This window comes from Heteronotia binoei, chromosome 21, assembly GCF_032191835.1.
Source record: "Heteronotia binoei isolate CCM8104 ecotype False Entrance Well chromosome 21, APGP_CSIRO_Hbin_v1, whole genome shotgun sequence".
In the NCBI taxonomy this organism is placed as follows: domain Eukaryota; kingdom Metazoa; phylum Chordata; class Lepidosauria; order Squamata; family Gekkonidae; genus Heteronotia; species Heteronotia binoei.
This window is the reverse complement of record NC_083243.1, coordinates 7,276,753-7,296,104: the sequence shown is the minus strand read 5'-3', so window position 1 is coordinate 7,296,104 and position 19,352 is coordinate 7,276,753. Positions and strand designations below refer to the sequence as shown.

The 19,352-nt window shown below is 46.3% G+C and overlaps 1 protein-coding gene across 1 annotated transcript in view; it reads right to left on the bottom strand.

Annotated features, from left to right (window-relative positions):
- Positions 1 to 19,352, bottom strand: part of NIN (ninein) — a 133,999-nt gene that overhangs the window by 11,666 nt on the left and 102,981 nt on the right. The window contains 4 exon segments of the mRNA XM_060261416.1: positions 2,396 to 2,533; positions 4,872 to 5,051; positions 8,593 to 8,697; positions 17,204 to 17,308. Of these exon segments, the coding sequence (XP_060117399.1) occupies positions 2,396 to 2,533; positions 4,872 to 5,051; positions 8,593 to 8,697; positions 17,204 to 17,308 (528 nt within the window).

Below are 19,352 nucleotides of genomic sequence, written 5' to 3'. Positions count from 1 at the left end.
TCTGGAGGGCCAACAGCAGGGCAGAGAGGCCGAGGTCTTCATAAGAACATCAGAAGAGCCCTGCTGGATCAGACCAATAGTTCATCTAGTCCAGCATCCTGCCTCACACAGTGACCAACCAGATCCTCGGAAGGGCCAACAACAGGGCGGAGAGGCAGAGGCCTTCATAAGAACATCAGAAGAGCCCTGCTGGATCAGACCAATGGTCCATCTAGACCAGTATCCTGTCTCACACAGAGGCCAACCAGTTCCTCTGGAGGGCCAACAGCAGAGCAGAGAGGCTGAGGCCTTCATAAGAACATCAAAAGAGCCCTGCTGGATCAGATCAATGGTCCATCTAGTCCAGCATCCTGCCCCACCCAGTGACCAACCAGATCCTCTGGAGGGCCAACAACAGGGCATGGAGGCTGAGGCCTTCATAAGAACATCAGAAGAGCCCTGCTGGATCAGACCAATGGTCCATCTAGTCCAGCATCCTATCTCACACAGAGGCCAACCAGTTCCTCTGGAGGGCCAACAACAGGGCAGAGAGGCTGAGGCCTTCATAAGGACATCAAAAGAGCCCTGCTGGATCAGACCAATGGTCCGCCTAATCCAGCCTCCTGTCTCACACAGTGGCCCCAACTAGTTCCTCTGGAGGGCCAACAACAGGGCACAAAGGCTAAGGCCTTCCCCTGATGTCACCTCCTAGCTCTGGGATTCAGAGGTTCAGTTCCCCTGAATGTGGAGGTTCCCCTCAGCCACCAGGGCTAGAAGCCACTGACAGACCTATCCTCCATCAATCTTTTAAAGCTGTTTCTCCCTGCGGCCATCACAACATCCTTTGTGTAAAGAAGTATTTTCTTGTCCAACATCCTGTTTTGTACAGGGGCATTCATATGTGAACATACGTGGAGCTGCCTTATAATGAAGCAGGCCCTTGAACCAACAGGGTCATTAGACCGGCAGCAGCTCCCCAGAATTGAAGAAGACGACCGTAGATGTATACCCCGCCCGTCTCTCTGAATCAGAGTCTCAAAGCAGCTTCCAATTCCCTTTATCTTTCCCCCCCGCAACAGACACCCTGTGAGGTGGGCAGGGCTGAGAGAGCTCTGACAGAAGCTGCCCTTTCAAGGACAACTCCTACAAGAGCTACCGCGCTGACCCAAGACCATTCCAGCAGCTGCAAGGGGAGGGGAGGCGGGAATCAAACCCGGTCCTCCCAGATAAGAGTCTGCACACTTAACCATGACACCAAACTGGCTCTCCTTTGCATATTAGGCCACACCCCCCCGATGTAGCCAATCCGCCTGGAGCATACAGTAGGCCCTGTACTAAAAGCCCTGTAAGCTCCAGGAAGATTGGCTACATTGGGGGGGGGGCGGTGTTGCCTAATATGCAAAGGAGTTCCTGCTACAAAAGAAGCCCTGAGAATACTAACAGTTCCAAGCTGTGATTTAAAATTTTTGGTTTTTAGGGTTTTTTTTTAATGTATTCTATGTGTGTTTTGTCTGTGTTGCAAAGTGAGAGACCAACAAGATTTTCGGAGCATCAGCGAAATTTTGAGTCAAAGCTCACTTCATTAGAGACAGAAAGCATTGATTCTCAAAAGCTTATACCCCAAAATCTTGTTGGTCCCAAAGGTGCTACTGCACTCACATCTACCTGTTCTGCTGAAGACCAACATGGCTACCCTCCCCCCCCCCCCCCCGCAACGGTCTACGTTGTGAGCCTTCTCGAGGCACACAAAGAAACAAAGGCGGTTAATAAATGTTTTAAGCACACAATAAATAAATTGGCAGAGTAGTCAAATCTCATGACGGGTCAATAGTATCTGGGAGAACCCGGTTTGATTCCCCACTCCTCCCACTGGCACCTGCTGGAATGGCCTTGGGTCAGCCATAGCCCTCACAGAGATTGTCCTTGAAAGGGTAGCTTCTGGGAGAGCCCTCTCGGCCCCACCTACCTCACAGGGTGTCTGTTGTGGGAGGGGGGAGGAAGGGAAAGGAGATTGTAGGCCGCTCTGAGACTCTGTCCTTAAAAGGGCAGTTTCTGGGAGAGCCCTCTCGGCCCCACCCACCTCACAGGGTGTCTGTTGTTGGGGAGGAACATAAAGGGGATTGTGAGCCGCTCTGAGACTCTGTCCTTGAAAGGGCAGCTTCTGTCAGAGCTCTCTCAGCCCCGCCTACTTCACAGGGTGTCTGTAGTGGGAGGGGGAAGGAAGGTAAAGGAGATTGTGACCGTTCTGAGATTCAGAGTATAGGGCGGGATATAAATCCAATATCATCATCTTCTTTTTCAGGTGACTTGAACTGAGATACGAATTCAAATTCTGGCTCAATGAAGAATCGCTCCAGTACAGCGTTGGGGCTCATTTCCCCACCCTGCATAACACAGCTTTTTATCTTTGTCAGACCTTCCTGGTAGCAGAGATCAGTTCCTTCTGCAAGTGTTCGCTCTTCTGCTTCTCTTGCTCGGCCGCTTTCGCGATCTCCAGTGGGCTTTGGTGTTTCTGGTGCTTCAGGGAGAGGAGAGCGGATTCCAGCTGCCGGATCTGGCCCCCAAGCAAAGAAAAAGCAAAGACGTTAGATGACCAGTTTTGACTCTCGAAAGCTTTTACCCTGAACATTTTTGTTGGGCTCCAAGGTGTGACTGAATTTGAATCTTGCTCTTCTATGTCAGAACAGCACGGCAACACTCTCCACCAAAACCTAGCAGTTTATTGATGGCTCAGATCATCGGGTTGGATCCAGTGCAGCGTTTGGGCGGATCCAAGGACTTCCACCCTGGAGCACAATTTTCTCAGCTCTTCCCTCTTGCAGTGGCCCTGATCTTGTATAAATGGCACATTGGAATCCAACCCACTAATAGTGATATAGCTCAATGTGACCCAAAGCAACACAATTCAACAGCAACTGAGGCCCAGTGCAAGCAGCGGGCAAGGTCGCCTTTGAAAATATTTGTATTCTTAACGTTTTTAAGGAATGAACCCTCACTGATCAAAAAGTTGTCCCGCAAAAGAATTCAAAGGGAGATTGCAGTGTGAAAGCACAAAGGAGAATTCATTGGGAAGTTTGATAACTATCTTCCAAGGACGTAACAAAGATCTGAGGTTTCTCAAGCCATTACAGAAGAAGCCCTGGGTTCAGGAAAGGCCATAAATAGATTTCAAAAATATATCAGCCACACCCTTGATATCAAACTCACCAAGCAATGAACAGCTCACAAGACTTTACTTAACTTTATTTGATTTACGTATATCCCGCCCTTCCCGCCGAAGCAGGCTCAGGACGGCTCACAATATAAAATCGCAACAAACAATTAAAATAAATAAATATTAAAAATTACACATTTGACAATCAAAACAGAATATTAATTTAGTGCTAATTCAGTGGCGACGGCGTTTCTTCATATTCCCTGAGATATAGGTGCCATGTCAGTTAAACGCCAGCCAGAAGAGAAAGGTCTTGCAGGCCTTGCCGAACTGCGCAAAGTTCCACAAGGCCCTCACTTCCTCTGGCAGTTGGCTCCACCAGCAGGGGGCTGCAATCGAGAAGGCCCTGTCTCTGGTGGTCTTTAATTTGGCCTCCTTCGGCCCGGGGATTACTAATAGATTTTGTGATTCCGATCTGAGTACCCTCTGGGGAACATATGGGGAGAGACGGTCCCTACGGTAGGCAGGTTCTAGGCCATATAGGGCTTTAAAGGTGATAACCAGCACTTTGTAACGAATCCGGTATACTATTGATAGCCAGTGCAGTTCCCGCAGTCCCGGCTGTATGTGCTAACACCTGTTCTTATGTGACACAGAGTGTTGGACTAGATGGGCCCTTGGCCTGATCCAACATGGCTTCTCCTATGTTCTTATGACACAGAGTGTTGGACTGGATGGGGCATTGGCCTGATCCAACATGACTTCTCTTATGTTCTTATGTGACACAGAGTGTTGGACAGGATGGGCCATTGGCCTGATCCAACATGGCTTCTCTTATGTTCTTATGTGACACAGAGTGTTGGACTGGATGGGCCAGTGGTCTGATCCACCATGGCTTCTCTTATGTTCTTATGTGACACAGAGTGTTGGACTGGATGGGCCATTGGCCTGATCCAACATGGCTTCTCTTATGTTCTTATGTGACACAGAGTGTTGGACTGCATGGGCCATTGGCCTGATCCACCATGGCTTCTCTTATGTTCTTATGTGACACAGAGTGTTGGACTGGATGGGCCATTGGCCTGATCCAACATGGCTTCTCTATGTTCTTATGTGACACAGAGTGTTGGACTGGATGGGCCATTGGCGTGATCCAACAGGGCTTCTCTTATGTTCTTATGTGACACAGAGTGTTGGACTGGAAGGGCCACTGGCCTGATCCAACATGGCTTCTCTTATGTCCTTATGTGACACAGAGTGTTGCACTGGAAGGGCCATTGGCCTGATCCAACATGGCTTCTCTTATGTTCTTATGTGACACAGAGTGTTGGACTGGATGGGCCATTGGCCTGATCCAACAGGGCTTCTCTTATGTTCTTATGTGACACAGAGTGTTGGACTGGAAGGGCCACTGGCCTGATCCAACATGGCTTCTCTTATGTCCTTATGTGACACAGAGTGTTGCACTGGAAGGGCCATTGGCCTGATCCAACATGGCTTCTCTTATGTTCTTATGTGACACAGAGTGTTGGACTGGATGGGCCATTGGCCTGATCCAACATGGCTTCTCTTATGTTCTTATGTGACACAGAGTGTTGGACTGGATGGGCCATTGGCCTGATCCAACATGGCTTCACTGATGTTCTTATGTGACACAGAGTGTTGGACTAGATGGGCCCTTGGCCTGATCCAACATGGCTTCTCCTATGTTCTCAAGATTGCCAAGCACCTCACTCACCTTCTCCCTCGAATGAGCGAGCTCCGCTTTGGCACCTTGGACTTCCTGCTGGAGTCTCTCGTTTTCCTGCCTCAAGAGCTGCTGCTCTTGCTTGACCAGGTGGTCCAGTTCTTCCCAGCACAGCATCTTCTGCTGGTTCTGAAGCCCCGTGGGATGCGTGGCGAGTTCCAGAACCCGATTCTGAGGGACACCCAAGGCACAGCGGGGTCAGAAGTGGTGCGGCTTGCAGTGAGGAAGTCCGATTTCTACAGCGCAACCTCTGCCAAGGGCTTATCTTTGTGGCCCCAGAGTGACTCGCTCTCAGCATTACTGAATGTTGGAAAGTGGCGCCAAAAAAGAGCCGGTTTATGACAACCCCCGCGGGGCTTTCAAGGCAAGAGACAATCGGAGGTGGCTTGCCATTGCCTGCCTCGGCTTCATGACCCTGGAATTCCTTAGAGGTCTCCCATCCAAATATTACCCAGGGCCGACCCTGCTTAGCTTATGAAAGCTAACAAACAATACCGTGACAAGAGCCGGCGTGTCCATTAGGCGACATTAGGCGACATTTGCCTTGGGTGCCGGCTCTTGGGAGTGGGGCATATTGTTTCTGTGCACTGAGGGGCCGGGAGAGTTCTTCCGACCCCTCAACGCGCAGAAACAATCAAGAGCACCCAGGATTGAAAGCGCCACGTTGTTTCTGCGCACTGAAGGGTCGGAGGAACTCTCCCGGCCCCTCAGTGCACAGAAACAACGGTGCAAGATGATGTCACCATGTGACGTCATCACGCCCCGCGCACAGTAAGTTTTCAAGGGGGGGGGAGGGTTGGCCGCACGTCAGGGTTCTGCCTCAGGCGGCAGAACCCTACGCTCCGGCCCTGACCGTGATTAAACAGCAACACCACTGATTTGCGACTATACATACTGAATCTTTATATACTGTGAAACTCATACCAAATTCCATTCAACGATTCCTGCAACGCTCCACAAACACCACAATTCATAGTTACATGAGGTGCCACAAACATCGACATTCGTCCAAAAACGTTTTTTATATAGTCCAAACGCCACACTTGAAAGACAGCAAGCGCTTGTAGAAAAATCCCTGACCGATTTCCCACTAGCTTTATGATGCTCTCGCACTCCTCTTCGCCACGGGGCTTCGGTCGGATTTTGCACAAGCTTTCCCGAGGCTGCAACTCGCTTTGCCACTTTCGCGCAGCAAACAGAAACCGGTTTTTAGAGGCTCTTGCTTGCTGTGCGAAAGAGGCGGTGTGAGTTGCAGGCCTGGGGCAGCTTGTGCAAAATCGGACGGAAGCCACGCGGAGAAGAGCAGATTGAGAGCGGCAGTGCTCGGGAGACTTTACACACCAAGACATCATGCTTCTCACCAAGCCAGCTTCTCAGGAACAATCCTGCAAAGATTCATCTCCACCCATCTCCATCAGGCCTGTTGGTGTTGAGTCATAAGGAGTGCACTTCGCCGCCTAGTCTATAAATCTGTTCTCAGCCTTTTTCTGCCACATTCCAAACGTGCAGGTGATCCTGGGAGGGTGGAGGTGGGCAACTGTCTCGCCTACTGAATTAGATCTGGAGGGTGTAGGTGATGCTAAATGAGCTCTTGACTGTAAGTCCGGGCATGCCTGCACCTCATTTTCTTTCTGGTCAGCTTCTGTCAACTCCAGGCTAGCTACACAGGGCCCTTCTCCTCTGAGGAGTTCTCACTGTCACTGAGCTCTGGCTGGTGCCTGACGCTAACATGACTGGAATGATCATTTTAAATAAGACAGACTTCTTGTTAGCAAAAATGCCTTGAGTGGATCTTTTTTTCTCCCAGATTGAACTCAGAAAAGGGGGGGAGGGGGATTTGGACTAGATTTTTGAAAACTCCCCTAACATTGACATGGTGTAGAAAAACCGGAAAGGGAAAAATAAAGTAGCCAAGGTAAAGATGTCCATTTGGATCTTTCCGATCTGAAACTAGGCTTGCCAATCCCCAGGTCCCAGTGGGAGTTCTTCCGCTTTCCCAGGTTCCTTCCCGCCCCCAGTCAGCTGGCCGGAGAGGGGAAGCCCCGCCCCCAGAGGACCATGTGCCTTTGGAGGCTTCAGTCTCCAATTGAAAGGCTTCCTCTTGGGGATGGTGTGTCTGTGTTACTTTGAAGAAGTTGGCACCAACTCGTGAGTAGAGAGGCCAATCCCTCGCTTCACAGTCGCCAGAAACCGGGGGGGGGGGACATCTGCTGAGCACTTCATTATTCCCTATGTGGAGATCGATTCTCATAGGGTATAATGGGGAATTGAGCTGGAGGTTTCAGGGGCTCTGGGGGAGCTGTTTTTTGAGGTAGAGGCACCAAATTTTCAGTATAGTATCTAGTGCCTCTCTCCAAAGTACCCCCCAAGTTTCAAAACAAGTGGACCAGGGGGTTCAATTCTATAAGCCCCAAAAGAAGGTGCCCCTATCCTTCATTATTTCCTATGGATGGAAGACATTTGAAAAGGTGTGCTGTGCCTTTAAATGCGATGGCCAGAACTCCCTTGGAGTTCAATTATGCTCGTCACACCCTTGTTCCTGGCTCAGCCCCTAATGTCTCCTGGCTCCACCCCCAAAGTCTCCTGGCTCCACCCCCAAAGTCCCCAGATATTTCTTGAATTGGACTTGGCAACCCTATCTAAAACTCTCTGACATTCCTTGTTCGATTTTGGATCAGAAATACTTGAAAGAAAGCGAGGCATTCCCAAAATTTTGGAATTTTTTCCAAGTTATTTCGGCTATTTCCAGTAAATGGTAGACCTAGCCGCAGTGGCAGTCTTTCACTGCTGAAAACAGCGGGATTAGTCCAGACGCCAGATCTACCATTCTTAGTTTTCTATGGGGGAACAGGTGGCCAGGTTTTACATTTCCAAAATGAAAAAAAGAGAAGAAAATAAATGGATTTTGAAAACATAACTAATACTTCTGATTGGACATTCTGAGAAAACAATAATCCTCCCCTTTCTGAAATCATAAATATCCTGAACTAATAAATTAAAAAAATTAAATCGTTTTTTTTAAAGCGCATACCCCCCCCATGCTAAGGAGCTACCTTATTATTGGTTGTAGTTTTCTGGGCTGTGTGGCCGTGGTCTTGGCATGGTGAGCCAAGCAACTGTGACTGGCATCCTCAGAGGTGTAACCCAGAAAACTGAAGTTCCCTCTGGGTCAAATTGAGAAGAAAATGGCCGGCAGGTAATTTATATCTTCTCAGGCTGGTGGGGGAGGGCTGAGTCTTTATCTTGCAGGAACTTTCTGGGCTGTGACATGCTAAGTCAGTTTGGTGTAGTGGTTAAGTGTAGTGGTTTGGTGTAGTGGTTAAGTGTGCGGACTCTTATCTGGGAGAACCGGGTTGGATTCCCCACTCCTCCACTTGCAGCTGCTGGAATAGCCTTGGATTAGCCATAGTTATAGCAGAAGTTGTCCTTGAAAGGGCAGCTGCTGTGAGAGCCCTCTCAGCCCCACCTACCTCACAGGGTGTCTGTTGTGGGGAGAGGAAGATATAGGAGATTGTAAGCCGCTCTGAGTCTCTGATTCAGAGAGAAGGGCGGGGTATAAATCTGCAGTCTTCTTCTTGTAATGGAGGAGCTCTCCTGAGGGGAAAGTTGCTGGCGAAACATCAGGACTCACAATATCCAGACCATGGCCACACAGCCTGGAAAATCTACAACAACCGATGGACTCCAGCCGTGAAAGCCTTCGACAACATACCTTGTTATTGGCTGTCTGCAGCTGTTTGTCCAACGATATCACTTCCCGCTTTAGAGCGTCGCTCTCCTGATGACTTACTCTGAGGTCCGATTTAAGTCTGGATACCTACAAGTTCCAGAGAGGGAGGCGTGTTAAGTCTGTTGTGGCTGAAAGTTCATTCTGTGCAGCATCAGCAAAACTCTGGATCTAACACATAGGTGAAAGACAACCTCATCCCGGCCAAAAAGCTGAGAGCACCTGGGCTCAAGCTAATGGATGGCCCTTTGGGATCTATCCATTAGCCTCACCAACCTCAAAGCATTCTCACAAGGATAAAACGGGGAAACCTCCATGTAGTGGAAGAAGCGTTGGGGCAGGGAGTTAGAGGAAAGAGTGCTTTTTTTCATTTTGCAAACAGTGGGGCCAGAAGCCTGTGAAAGGACAAGACATCAGCAATGACTTACGCAAAGACCAAATATGTATGAGGGAAGAAGATGATAATATTGGATTTATATCCCGCCCTATACTCTGAATCTCAGAGCGGCTCACAATCTCTTTTACCTCCCCTACCCCCCCCACAACAAACACCCTGTGAGGTAGGTGGGACTGAAAGAGCTCTTGCAGCAGCTGCCCTTTCAAGGAAAACTCCCATGAACTATGGCTGACTCAAGGCCATTCCAGCAGGTACAAGAGGAGGAGTGGGGAATCAAACCTGGATCTCCCAGATAAGAGTCCGTACACTTAACCACTGCACCAAACTGACTCTCTCAAACTCAAATAGACCATGATTAAGAAGAGAATAGCTCATTCATTATGGCAGCCTGATGAGAACCCATACTTCTTGATTAAAACAATTTTATTTGGTAACATATGGTAACAAATTATATTTCTTGCATCATTAATAATTTCTTTTATCTATCCCATATATTACTTTCTACCCACCCCTCCTCCCGTTACGTGACCCCCGCCAGTGTTATTTACTTAAAGTACTAATGTTTAAAGGTACCCTTAACTAATAAAAACAAAAATTAATATTCTTTTTTCTAAGACTTAATCATTATCAAAAATTGTCCAATGTCCTTTTATTTTCCACTCTTTTTCTACATATCTTCTGTACATTCCACAGAACAACCAGTACATTCCACAGAACAATCAGCAGAGTCAACAACCATCTTCCTTATCTTCACACCCCTTCCAACCCTCCCAGCAATTAACACAGAACAATGGTCACTTTCAACAGCCAGTTTCCTTATCACTACCCTTCCAGGAAGCCCCACCAAACAATGGGCACATCCACAAACCAATTGCCCTTTCACCACACCCCCTCCAGCCTAGAAATAGCAGCTCTCCAGCAGCCCTGGCCTCACTCAATGCACAGCAGCCAAGAAGGTCAGAGCGCCTGCTCCGGCTGCAACACCACTGAGGATGTTCTCCGCAGCTGAGAACGAAACGTCTGGAAGAAAAACTTTCTCCAGTAGAACACGGCACTTGAGTCCAAAAGATTCTACAAACCCTAATGATGTTACCAGCCATGAAAACCTGAAATCTCCAATTTATATTGTCAAATGCTTTCTCTGCATCTGCAAAAAATAATGCTACTTCCTTTTCTGGATGTCTTTCATAATATTCTACAATATTTACAACAGTTCTGATAGTGTCTCTTATTTGCCTTTTGGGAAGAAACCCCGCTTGATCTTCCTTTATAAAATTTATCAAATATTGTTTAAACTGTTCTGCCAAGATTCTTGTATATATTTTATAGTCATTATTTAATAATTAAATTGGTGTATAATTTTTTACGTTCATAACATCTCTATCTTCCTTTGGAATCAACGAAATAACAGCTTCCTTCCTTAACAGTATTTGGTATTTTCCCTTTTGTTCTTATCATATTCATCAATTTCTGAAGTTTCGGGATTAACTCGTCTTTGAAGGTTTTTAAAAATTTAGCTGTATATCCATCTGGCCCAGGTGCTTTTCCATATTTCTTTGCATTAATTGCTGCTTCAATTTCTATTTTTTCAATTGGATCATTCAGAACTTTTCGCATATTTTCTGCTAAGGGTGCTATTTTTATCTTTTGTAAGTACTCATCCATCTTTTTTCCCCTTATTTTAACACCTTTAAATAACTTGGAATAATACTTAAAGAATTCTCTTTTTATTCCTTTTTGATCTACCACCTCTTTTCCATCCACCACAATTTTATTAATAATTTTACTTTCTCTCTTTTTCTCCAGTTGCCAGGCCAAATATTTTCTGGGTTTGTTTGCTCTCTCGAAAGTTTTCTGCTGCAATCTTTTCAAATTCCATTCCAGTTCTTTATTTAACAAATGTCTCATTTGCATTTGTAATATTGTAATCTCCCTTATAATTTTCTTTTTCCCTGGCCTTTTTCTCAGTTCCCCTTCCTTTTTTCTTTATTTCATTTTGAATGTCCAACATCTGTTTTCCTTTTGCCCTCTTTTCTTTATTATTCAATGTAATCAATATTCTTCTCATTACTGCTTTATAAGCATCCCAGACCATCTGAAATTCTATATCCTCTTTATCATTTATTTGGAAGAAAGCTTTAGTTTCATTTTCTAGAGATGTCACTATTTCTTTATTCTGTAGTAAATCTTCATTCAATCTCCATCTTCTCAACTTCTTAGACAATTTTGTAATCCACATTATTGGGTTATGGTCAGCCCCAATTTTAGGTAAAATCTCTATTTTCTTTGTTATAAGGCCTGTCTTTAGTGCCCCACAACATGTCAATTCTGGAAAAAGTTTTATGTCTTGCTGAAAAAAAGGTATAGTCCTGCACTTCAGGATTAAATTTCCTCCAGATATCCTCCAAATTTTCTTGTTTGACCAATTCAAAGAAAGACTTTGGCAATTTTCCTTCCTTATTATTTTTTTTACCCCCAGACCTATCCAGTGTGTTTTTAATTGTTTCATTAAAGTCCTCCATTATCAAAACTTGGTCATAAGTCAGTTCATCAAATTGTTGTATAAAAAAGCATTGTATAAAAAATTGTTGTATAAAAAAAGTTGTTTAAAAAAGCATCCTTTGCACCATTTAGTGCATACAGTCCCAAAAACAACTTTTTTTTTTGCATTTAATATTATTTCTGCTGCTACAAATCGTCCAACTTTATCTTTAAACACTAATTTGGGCTCCAATTCTTGTTTAATATAGAAAATCACTCCCCTTTTCTTCTGTTCAGCCAATGAATAAAATTCTAGTCCCAGTTGTTTATTCCATAAAAATCTGTAATCCTTTTGTTTGATATGCACTTCTTGTAAACAAACTATATTACAATTTTGCTTTTTAATCCAATGAAACGTTGCCTTTCTTATTTGTGGTGAATTTAGTCCATTTACATTCCAAGATAATAATTTGTAATCCATCATGGTGCAAATTCTTTATGTTCTTCATAAAACCTACGCAGTTCCTGTGTGCTTGTAATTGTAATCCTTTTTCCTTGCAGCTCAAAGCTCAGACCTTCAGGTATTATCCATCTATACCTCATTTCATTGTCACATAGTTTTTCTGTCAATTTTTATATGCTTTTCTGTCATTTATCACTTGTCTTGGCAATTCTTTCATGATTCTTACTCTGCTGCCTCCCACTATCAATGTCTTTTCAAAATTTTTATTCAAGTTTTTTCCCACCTTTTCTTTTGTCATATATCTTATAACCACATCTCTTGGTAGATTATTTTTCTTGGCATATAGTGAGTTCACTTGGCATATAGTGAGTTCACATACATATAGTCATACATTCTTCTAGTTCCTTCAGGATCTTCCTCCAAAAATTCTGCAATTATTCTTATTATATATCCTTTCAAATCAGTCTCTTCATCCTCAGGTACTCCTCTCTGACATATCTGGGTTTCCATCAATTTGCAGTCATGAATTGCCACCTTTTCTTGTATTTTTAACAAGGTGGAATCATATACTTTCACTCTCTCTTCCACCTCTTGCACTTTCTTTTATGTTACCACAGTCTCATTTCTGAGATCTTCTATATCTTTCCTTAGCTCTTCAATATCTTTTCTAATTTCTTTTTTAGAAGCAGTTATCATGTCTCTCACCCCTTTCATCATCCTGGCTTCCATCGCTTCTAATTGCTCTTGCATTTTCTCCATTGAGGCAGTCCTTGCACGGGTTAACTTATGCTCTGACATTTAAAAAAACACCAAAAATTTTGACCTCTCCAAATTAAATTTAAACTATCAGGTTTGATAGAATAAGGCTTGCCCTTTTCAATAAGTCTAATTTCGCCATCCTCAGAGCCTCCTGGGCTCAGATATTAATTTTTAAAGTTTTTATTTCTTCCAAAATGGCTGTCGCGACTTTCTGCTTCCCTTAAAAAATTTTTTTCCTTCAAAAGGCTTCTAAAATACTTATCAGCGATAATGTCCAATAGTATTTACCTTATAATTGTCACCTCTGTCAGCTTCACCAATTTTTAATGTCCCGAACACTTTAAAAACTTTGTTTAAATTTTGACCTGGCAATGGCCGCCAATGTTTTTCTATGATATTATAGTCCTAGAGTAGGCTAGCTGCTTCAATGATTTCCTTTTTCCATCCGACACTTCCTGCTTTTCTTGCCACCAAATCCCGTTTTCACTGGTAAAAAGATCTCACGATGTTTGATGTATTTCCTGTGTTGACTGTGAGAGCTGCAAATCTGTGACGATGGGGCTTTTCACCAAAGCCGCAAGTAGACAAAACAATAAATTCCTTTCCACTTTTTAGCACTGTCCTTTAAATTTACAAAGTTCAAATTTCGCCCCTTCTCCCCTTCTTCTTCCAAGCTTTCAGAATCTCTATTTCCCATCTTCTGATTTTATTTTGTTTAACTTTAAATAGTCCTGGAATGAATGATAGTCATCAGTACCTTTTTCTGCAGTTATCCAGATCCAACACCGGTCTTGTATAGCTTTAGATGTTTAGCAGTCTCAAAGAAGGTTAGGATCCTGTCGAGCTTATGTCAAATAAATGACTCTGGAAACGTCTGCCAATGATGAATATGCAACTCGTCTCCGGAGACCCCTCAAAGGAGCCCCCCACCCCGGGACTCCCTTTTAGCCAAGGTAAATCTCCTCAGAGTTTCCTGTGCATATCTTGGACTGATCTCTGACTGAGAAAAGTAGGCAGTAGACATTAAATTGCCCTCCACTACCCCGAACAGAAGCCCCAGCCTGCTCCCCTTCTGAGAAGCAATTCAGCTTGGCATTTTCCAACCCCAGAAGTCCTTGAGAACACATACTTCTAATTCCTTCCTTATCAAGTTGCAACCAACCTATAATGACTACTTAGGGCAGGGGTGTCAAACATGCGGCCCGTGGGCCAAATTAGGCCCTGAAGGCTCCTATCAGGCCCTCGAGGAACTGTCTGCCATCTGCTTCCTTCTCCCTCTTTCTTACTTCCTTCTGCATCACAGCTTGCTTTCCCAGGCTTGCTCAGTCGCACAGGAGCTACAGAGCAACATCCTTATTTTCTCCATTGGCTGAGGCTCCTCCCTTGGGGAGGAAGCGGGGGGAAGAAATAGCTTGCTTTGCCAGGTTCTTTCAATTGCACAGCAGAGCTACTGAGCCAAGTCTCTCTTCCTTCTGTTGGCCGAGGCTCCTGGTCCCCTGGGGAAGAAGGAAAGAGCCAGAGCTTCCTTTGCCCAGTTCCCTGGATCCCATGGGAGAGACACAAAGAAAGCACCTTTAAGACCAATAAGTGCTAATTTTCTAAGCATGTTTTATTTTAAGCTTTCAAAAATCTTGTTTGCCTGTGTCCTTCATAAAATTTATATCTCCACTACATGCCATTACGTTTTATGATTCACATGGCCAGGCCTGACAAGGTCTCATTTATGTCAGATCCGGGCCTCATAACAAATAAGTTCAACACCCCTGCCTTAGGCCTTTCAACTTGAGAGACGTTCAGAGGTATTTTGCCGTTGGCTGCTTCTCAGTCAGTCAGTCAGTCAGTCACATTTTATTTGTATCCCACCCTCCCGGCCGAAGCGGCTCAGGGCGGCTAACAACAAGAACTCAATATATACATAGTACAATAATAATAGTAATAAATAACATTTAACTACAATTGATTAAAATCCATTAAAATTCTAAAAAAGACATTAATGTATTTGGTGCTATAATCGCTGGCAAGTTTGCTTATTTATTTATTTATTTCTATAATTTCTATCCCGCCCTTCCCAACAAGTGGCTCAGGGCGGCTCACAGCACGGAGTTCCACATAAATACAGTTTAAGCATAAATCAGTTAAAATAATTAATACATTTAACATTTTAAAACATTTAAAGCATTTAAACCATTTAAATATTTAAGACATTAGGGACAGCAACCTCTATTATAACTACACCTGATTTCTTGTTTCTTGTTGCTTGTACCAGCTAGTCATAGGCCAGCCGGAAGAGGGTTGTCTTACAGGCCCTGCGGAACTGGGCAAGGTCCCGCAGGGCCCTCACCTCTTCCGGCAGCTGGTTCCACCAGGAGGGGGCCATGACAGAGAAGGCCCGGTCCCTGGTGGATTTTAAGCGGGCTTCTTTTGGCCCGGGGATAACTAGGAGATTTCGAGTTCCCGATCTCAGTACTTTCTGGGGAACGTGTGGGGAGAGACGGTCCTTCAGGTAGGCAGGTCCTAGGCCATATAGGGCTTAGCAGTTTAGCAGTTTCAGCTGGTGAAGGCCATTCGGAACAAGGTGGTCTTGCAGGCCCTGTGGAATTGTTCTAAGTCCCACAGGGCCCGCGTTTCTTCTGGGAGCTGATTCCACATAGTCACCCCAGTCTCCCTTGGTCGGCCTCGCTTCTAAGTACTAACCAGCACCAACCTTGCTTAACTTCTGAGATTTGACTGGATCGGGCTAGCCTGGAGCATCCAGGTCAGCTCAGACAAGCAGAGGTGATTTGCCCTTGCCTGCCTCTGCGTAGCAACCCCGGACTTCCTTGGTGGTCTCCCATCCAAGTTCTAACCGGAGCAGACCCTGCTCAGCGTCCAGGAGCTGATGATACTGGGCTAGCCTGGGCCATCCAGGCCAAGGCAAGAGATGAACAGAGGTGGCTGGCCATTGCCTGCCTCTGCGTAGCAACCCTGGACTGCCTTGGTAGTCTCCCATTCATGTACTAACCAGGGTAGACCCTCCTCAGCTTCTGAGATTTGAGGAGATCAAGCTAGCCTGGGCCATCATGGGTAGGTCAGGTCCAACGTTCCCTCTAAACTACAGAGTCTTGTGAGCAAAAATTCTACTTTGCGAGCGACTGGCATTAAAGTTGTGAGCTACTGCATCAATGAGTGTGATCTGGGGTCACCCTTCCTGAGCTAAGACAAGAATGTGTGAGCCGGAGGCTAAAAACCTGTGAGCTAACTCACACTAACTCAGCTTAGAGGGAAGAAGATATTGGATTTATATCCCGCCCTCCACTCAAGAGTCTCAGAGCGGCTCACAATCTCCTTTCTCTTCCTCCCCCACACCCTGCGAGGTGGGTGAAGCTGAGAGAGCTCTCCCAAGGACAACTCTTGCGAAAGCCATGGCTGACCCAAGGCCATTCCAGGAGATGCAAGTGGAGGAGTGGGGAATCCAACCCGGTTCTCCCAGATAAGAGAGCTATGGCTGACCCAAGGCCATTCCAGCGGCTGCAAGTGGAGGAGTGGGAAATCAAACCTGGTTCTCCCAGATGAGAGAGCTCTGGCTGACCAAAGGCCATTCCAGCAGGTGCAAGTGGCGAAGTGGGGAATCGAACCCGGTTCTCCCAGATAAGAGAGCTCTGGCTGACCCGAGGCCATTCCAGCAGCTGCAAGTGGAGGAGTGGGGAATCCAACCCGGTTCTCCCAGATAAGAGAGCTATGGCTGACCCGAGGCCATTCCAGCAGCTGCAAGTGGAGGAGTGGGGAATCCAACCCGGTTCTCCCAGATAAGAGAGCTATGGCTGACCCGAGGCCATTCCAGCAGGTGCAAGTGGAGGAGTGGGGAATCAAACCCGGTCCTCCCAGATAAGAGAGCTCTGGATGACCCAAGGCCATTCCAGCAGGTGCAAGTGGAGGAGCGGGGAATCAAACCCGGTCCTCCCAGATAAGAGAGCTCTGGCTGACCCAAGGCCATTCCAGCAGGTGCAAGTGGAGGAGTGGGGAATCAAACCCGGTTCTCCCAGATAAGAGAGCTATGGCTAACCCAAGGCCATTCCAGCAGCTGCAAGTGGAGGAGTGGGGAATCAAACCCGGTTCTCCGAGATAAGAGTCCGCACACTTAACCACTACACCAGACTGGGAACACTGGTCAGGTCAGATGTTCAGAGGTGGTTTGCCACTGCCTATTTCTGCCTAGAAACCCTGGACTTCCCTAGAGGTCTCGCATCCAAGTATGAAGTGAAGCCAATCCTACTCAGCTTCTGAGATCAGACTGGCCTGGGATGTCTTGATCTGGGCTCCTTCTAATTAGGCCATGCTAACTGGATCCTGGAGGGATAGAGAAATCCAACTTCCCAAGAGAGTCCAAGTTAACAAAATCCAATCTGCTGATGAAATTTAAGCTCAGCCATTTTACGCCGGCATCTCTCTTTGAAACCTTCTAAGGGTAAGGTGGAATGATAGGGGGACAGGTTGTCTAGACAACTAAAACGATGCACCTTGTCTTGCGATGCTGTCATTTGTGCTTTCAGTGACTGCTTCAGGATTTCCCAAGTGCCCTTTTCTTGCTTCAGGGAAGCAACCAGGCCCTCCAAGAAGGCTACCTAGAATGGAAAAAAAAAATGAGCCCCATGAGTTCCCACTCGGCTTACTGGGAAGTGTGAAAAGATTTGGAATTTTTGTGGTGTTTGGAAGGTCACACTTCTTTCTGGGGCTTGGGAAGCCGCAGTGGGAGGGCTTCTGGAGTTCTAGGCCCCATAGTGGACCTCTTGATAGCCCTTGGGTTTTGGCCACTGTGTGACACAGAATGTGGGACTGGATGGGCCACTAACCTGATCCAACTTGGCTTCTCTTATGTTCTGGGGCAGTGATGCTCTGTATTCTGGGTCTTGGGGGAGGCAACAGTGGGAGGGCTCTGGAGTTTTGGCTGCCCCAGTGGACCTCCTGATGACACCTCAGTTTTGGCTACTGTGTGACACAGCATAATAACATAAGAGAAGCCATGTTGGATCAGGCCAATAGCCCATCCAGTCCAACACTCTGTGTCACACAATATATATATATATATGTATGTATGTGTGTGTGTGTACACACACACACACACATATATATATATACACACACACTGTGGCTAATAGCCACTGATGGACCTCTGCTCCATATTTTTATCTAACCCCCTCTTGAAGCTGGCTATGCTTGTAGCCGCCACCACCTCCTGTGGCAGTGAATTCCACATGTTAATCCCCCTTTGGGTGAAGAAGGACTTCCTTTTATCCGTTTTAACCTGACTGCTCAGCAATTTCATTGAATGCTCATGAATTCTTGTATTGTGAGAAAGGGAGAAAAGGACTTCTTTCTCTACTTTCTCCATCCCATGCATCATCTTGTCAACCTCTATCATGTCACCCCTCAGTCGACGTTTCTCCAAGCTAAAGAGCCCCAAGCGTTTTAATAATAATAATAAACTTTTATTTATACCCCGCCCTCCCCGCCTAGGCAGGCTCAGGGCGCCTAACAGGACATCTTAAACTTTCTTCAAAGGGAAAGTGTGCATTTTGGACTGGGATGGGCCACTGGCCCGACCCAACATGGCCGCTCTTACGTTATGTTCTTTTGGCACCTCTGGTCTAGCCCCCGAAGGCCAACGCCATCGGACCTGAGAGCTTCAGAGGACCTATCCCACATTTAGCAACAAAGCATGCGAGTGGGGCACAGTGATCTGAGAAAGAAAAAACTGAAGGGCCTGGGCCAGGATGCCTCAGTTAGCTAGCACCAGAGGAAAGGCCTTCTCAGTGACGGCCCCTCCCATGTCAAACGCATTCTCTGAGGGCACCTTGGTCCAGCAGGACTTGCTTCGTTTCTGTGGGTCTCGCAAGGCAAAATTGTTCAGGTTGGCTTTTGGAGTAATGACAGACTTCCCCCCCCCTCCCTCTCTCCAGTTACTAGAACTTGGGGGCATCCAATGAAGCGGCACATTCAGGATATTCAAAAGGGAAAACGACTTTACACAGAGAGGGATTAAAGCGTGGAATTCAACGCCAGAGGATGTAATGATGGCCACAGGAATGAATTAAGACAGATTAACAGCAGATAAGTCTATCAATGGCTACTAGCCATGGTGTCTAAGAAGAATCTCCATGTTCATAGGCATTTAAACTTTGAATGCCAGCACCCAGAGGCACTATCAGGCACTATTTCAGGGTTGCCAACTCCCCCGTAGCCTCTGGCGGGGGACTGTTTTCACGCGTGCACAGCGTGTGGGGCATAATGACATCACCATGCTGGCGACATTGCGCGCCAGCCGCTCCAGGAGCTTCTGGGAAAACTCTATGGTTTTCCCGGACACTCTAGCAATTTGGGAGTGGAAACTATGGTACAATAGGTACCATAGAGTTTTCCCTCCCAAATTGCTAGAGCATCTGGGAAAACCATAGAGTGTTCCCAGAAGCCCCTAGAGCAGGTGGCGTGATGATGTCACTGCGAGTGATGTCATCGCACTGGTGACGTCAGGGGAGGATCCCCCCACCAGCCCAATGCAGGCTCGCGGGTTGGGAACCTCCTGGGCAGGGGAACGTCTGTCCGGTCTGGGAACTTGGCAGCCCTACGTGTGATGAGAGACAGGGAAGCAGGGAAGTGTGATTTGCGTCC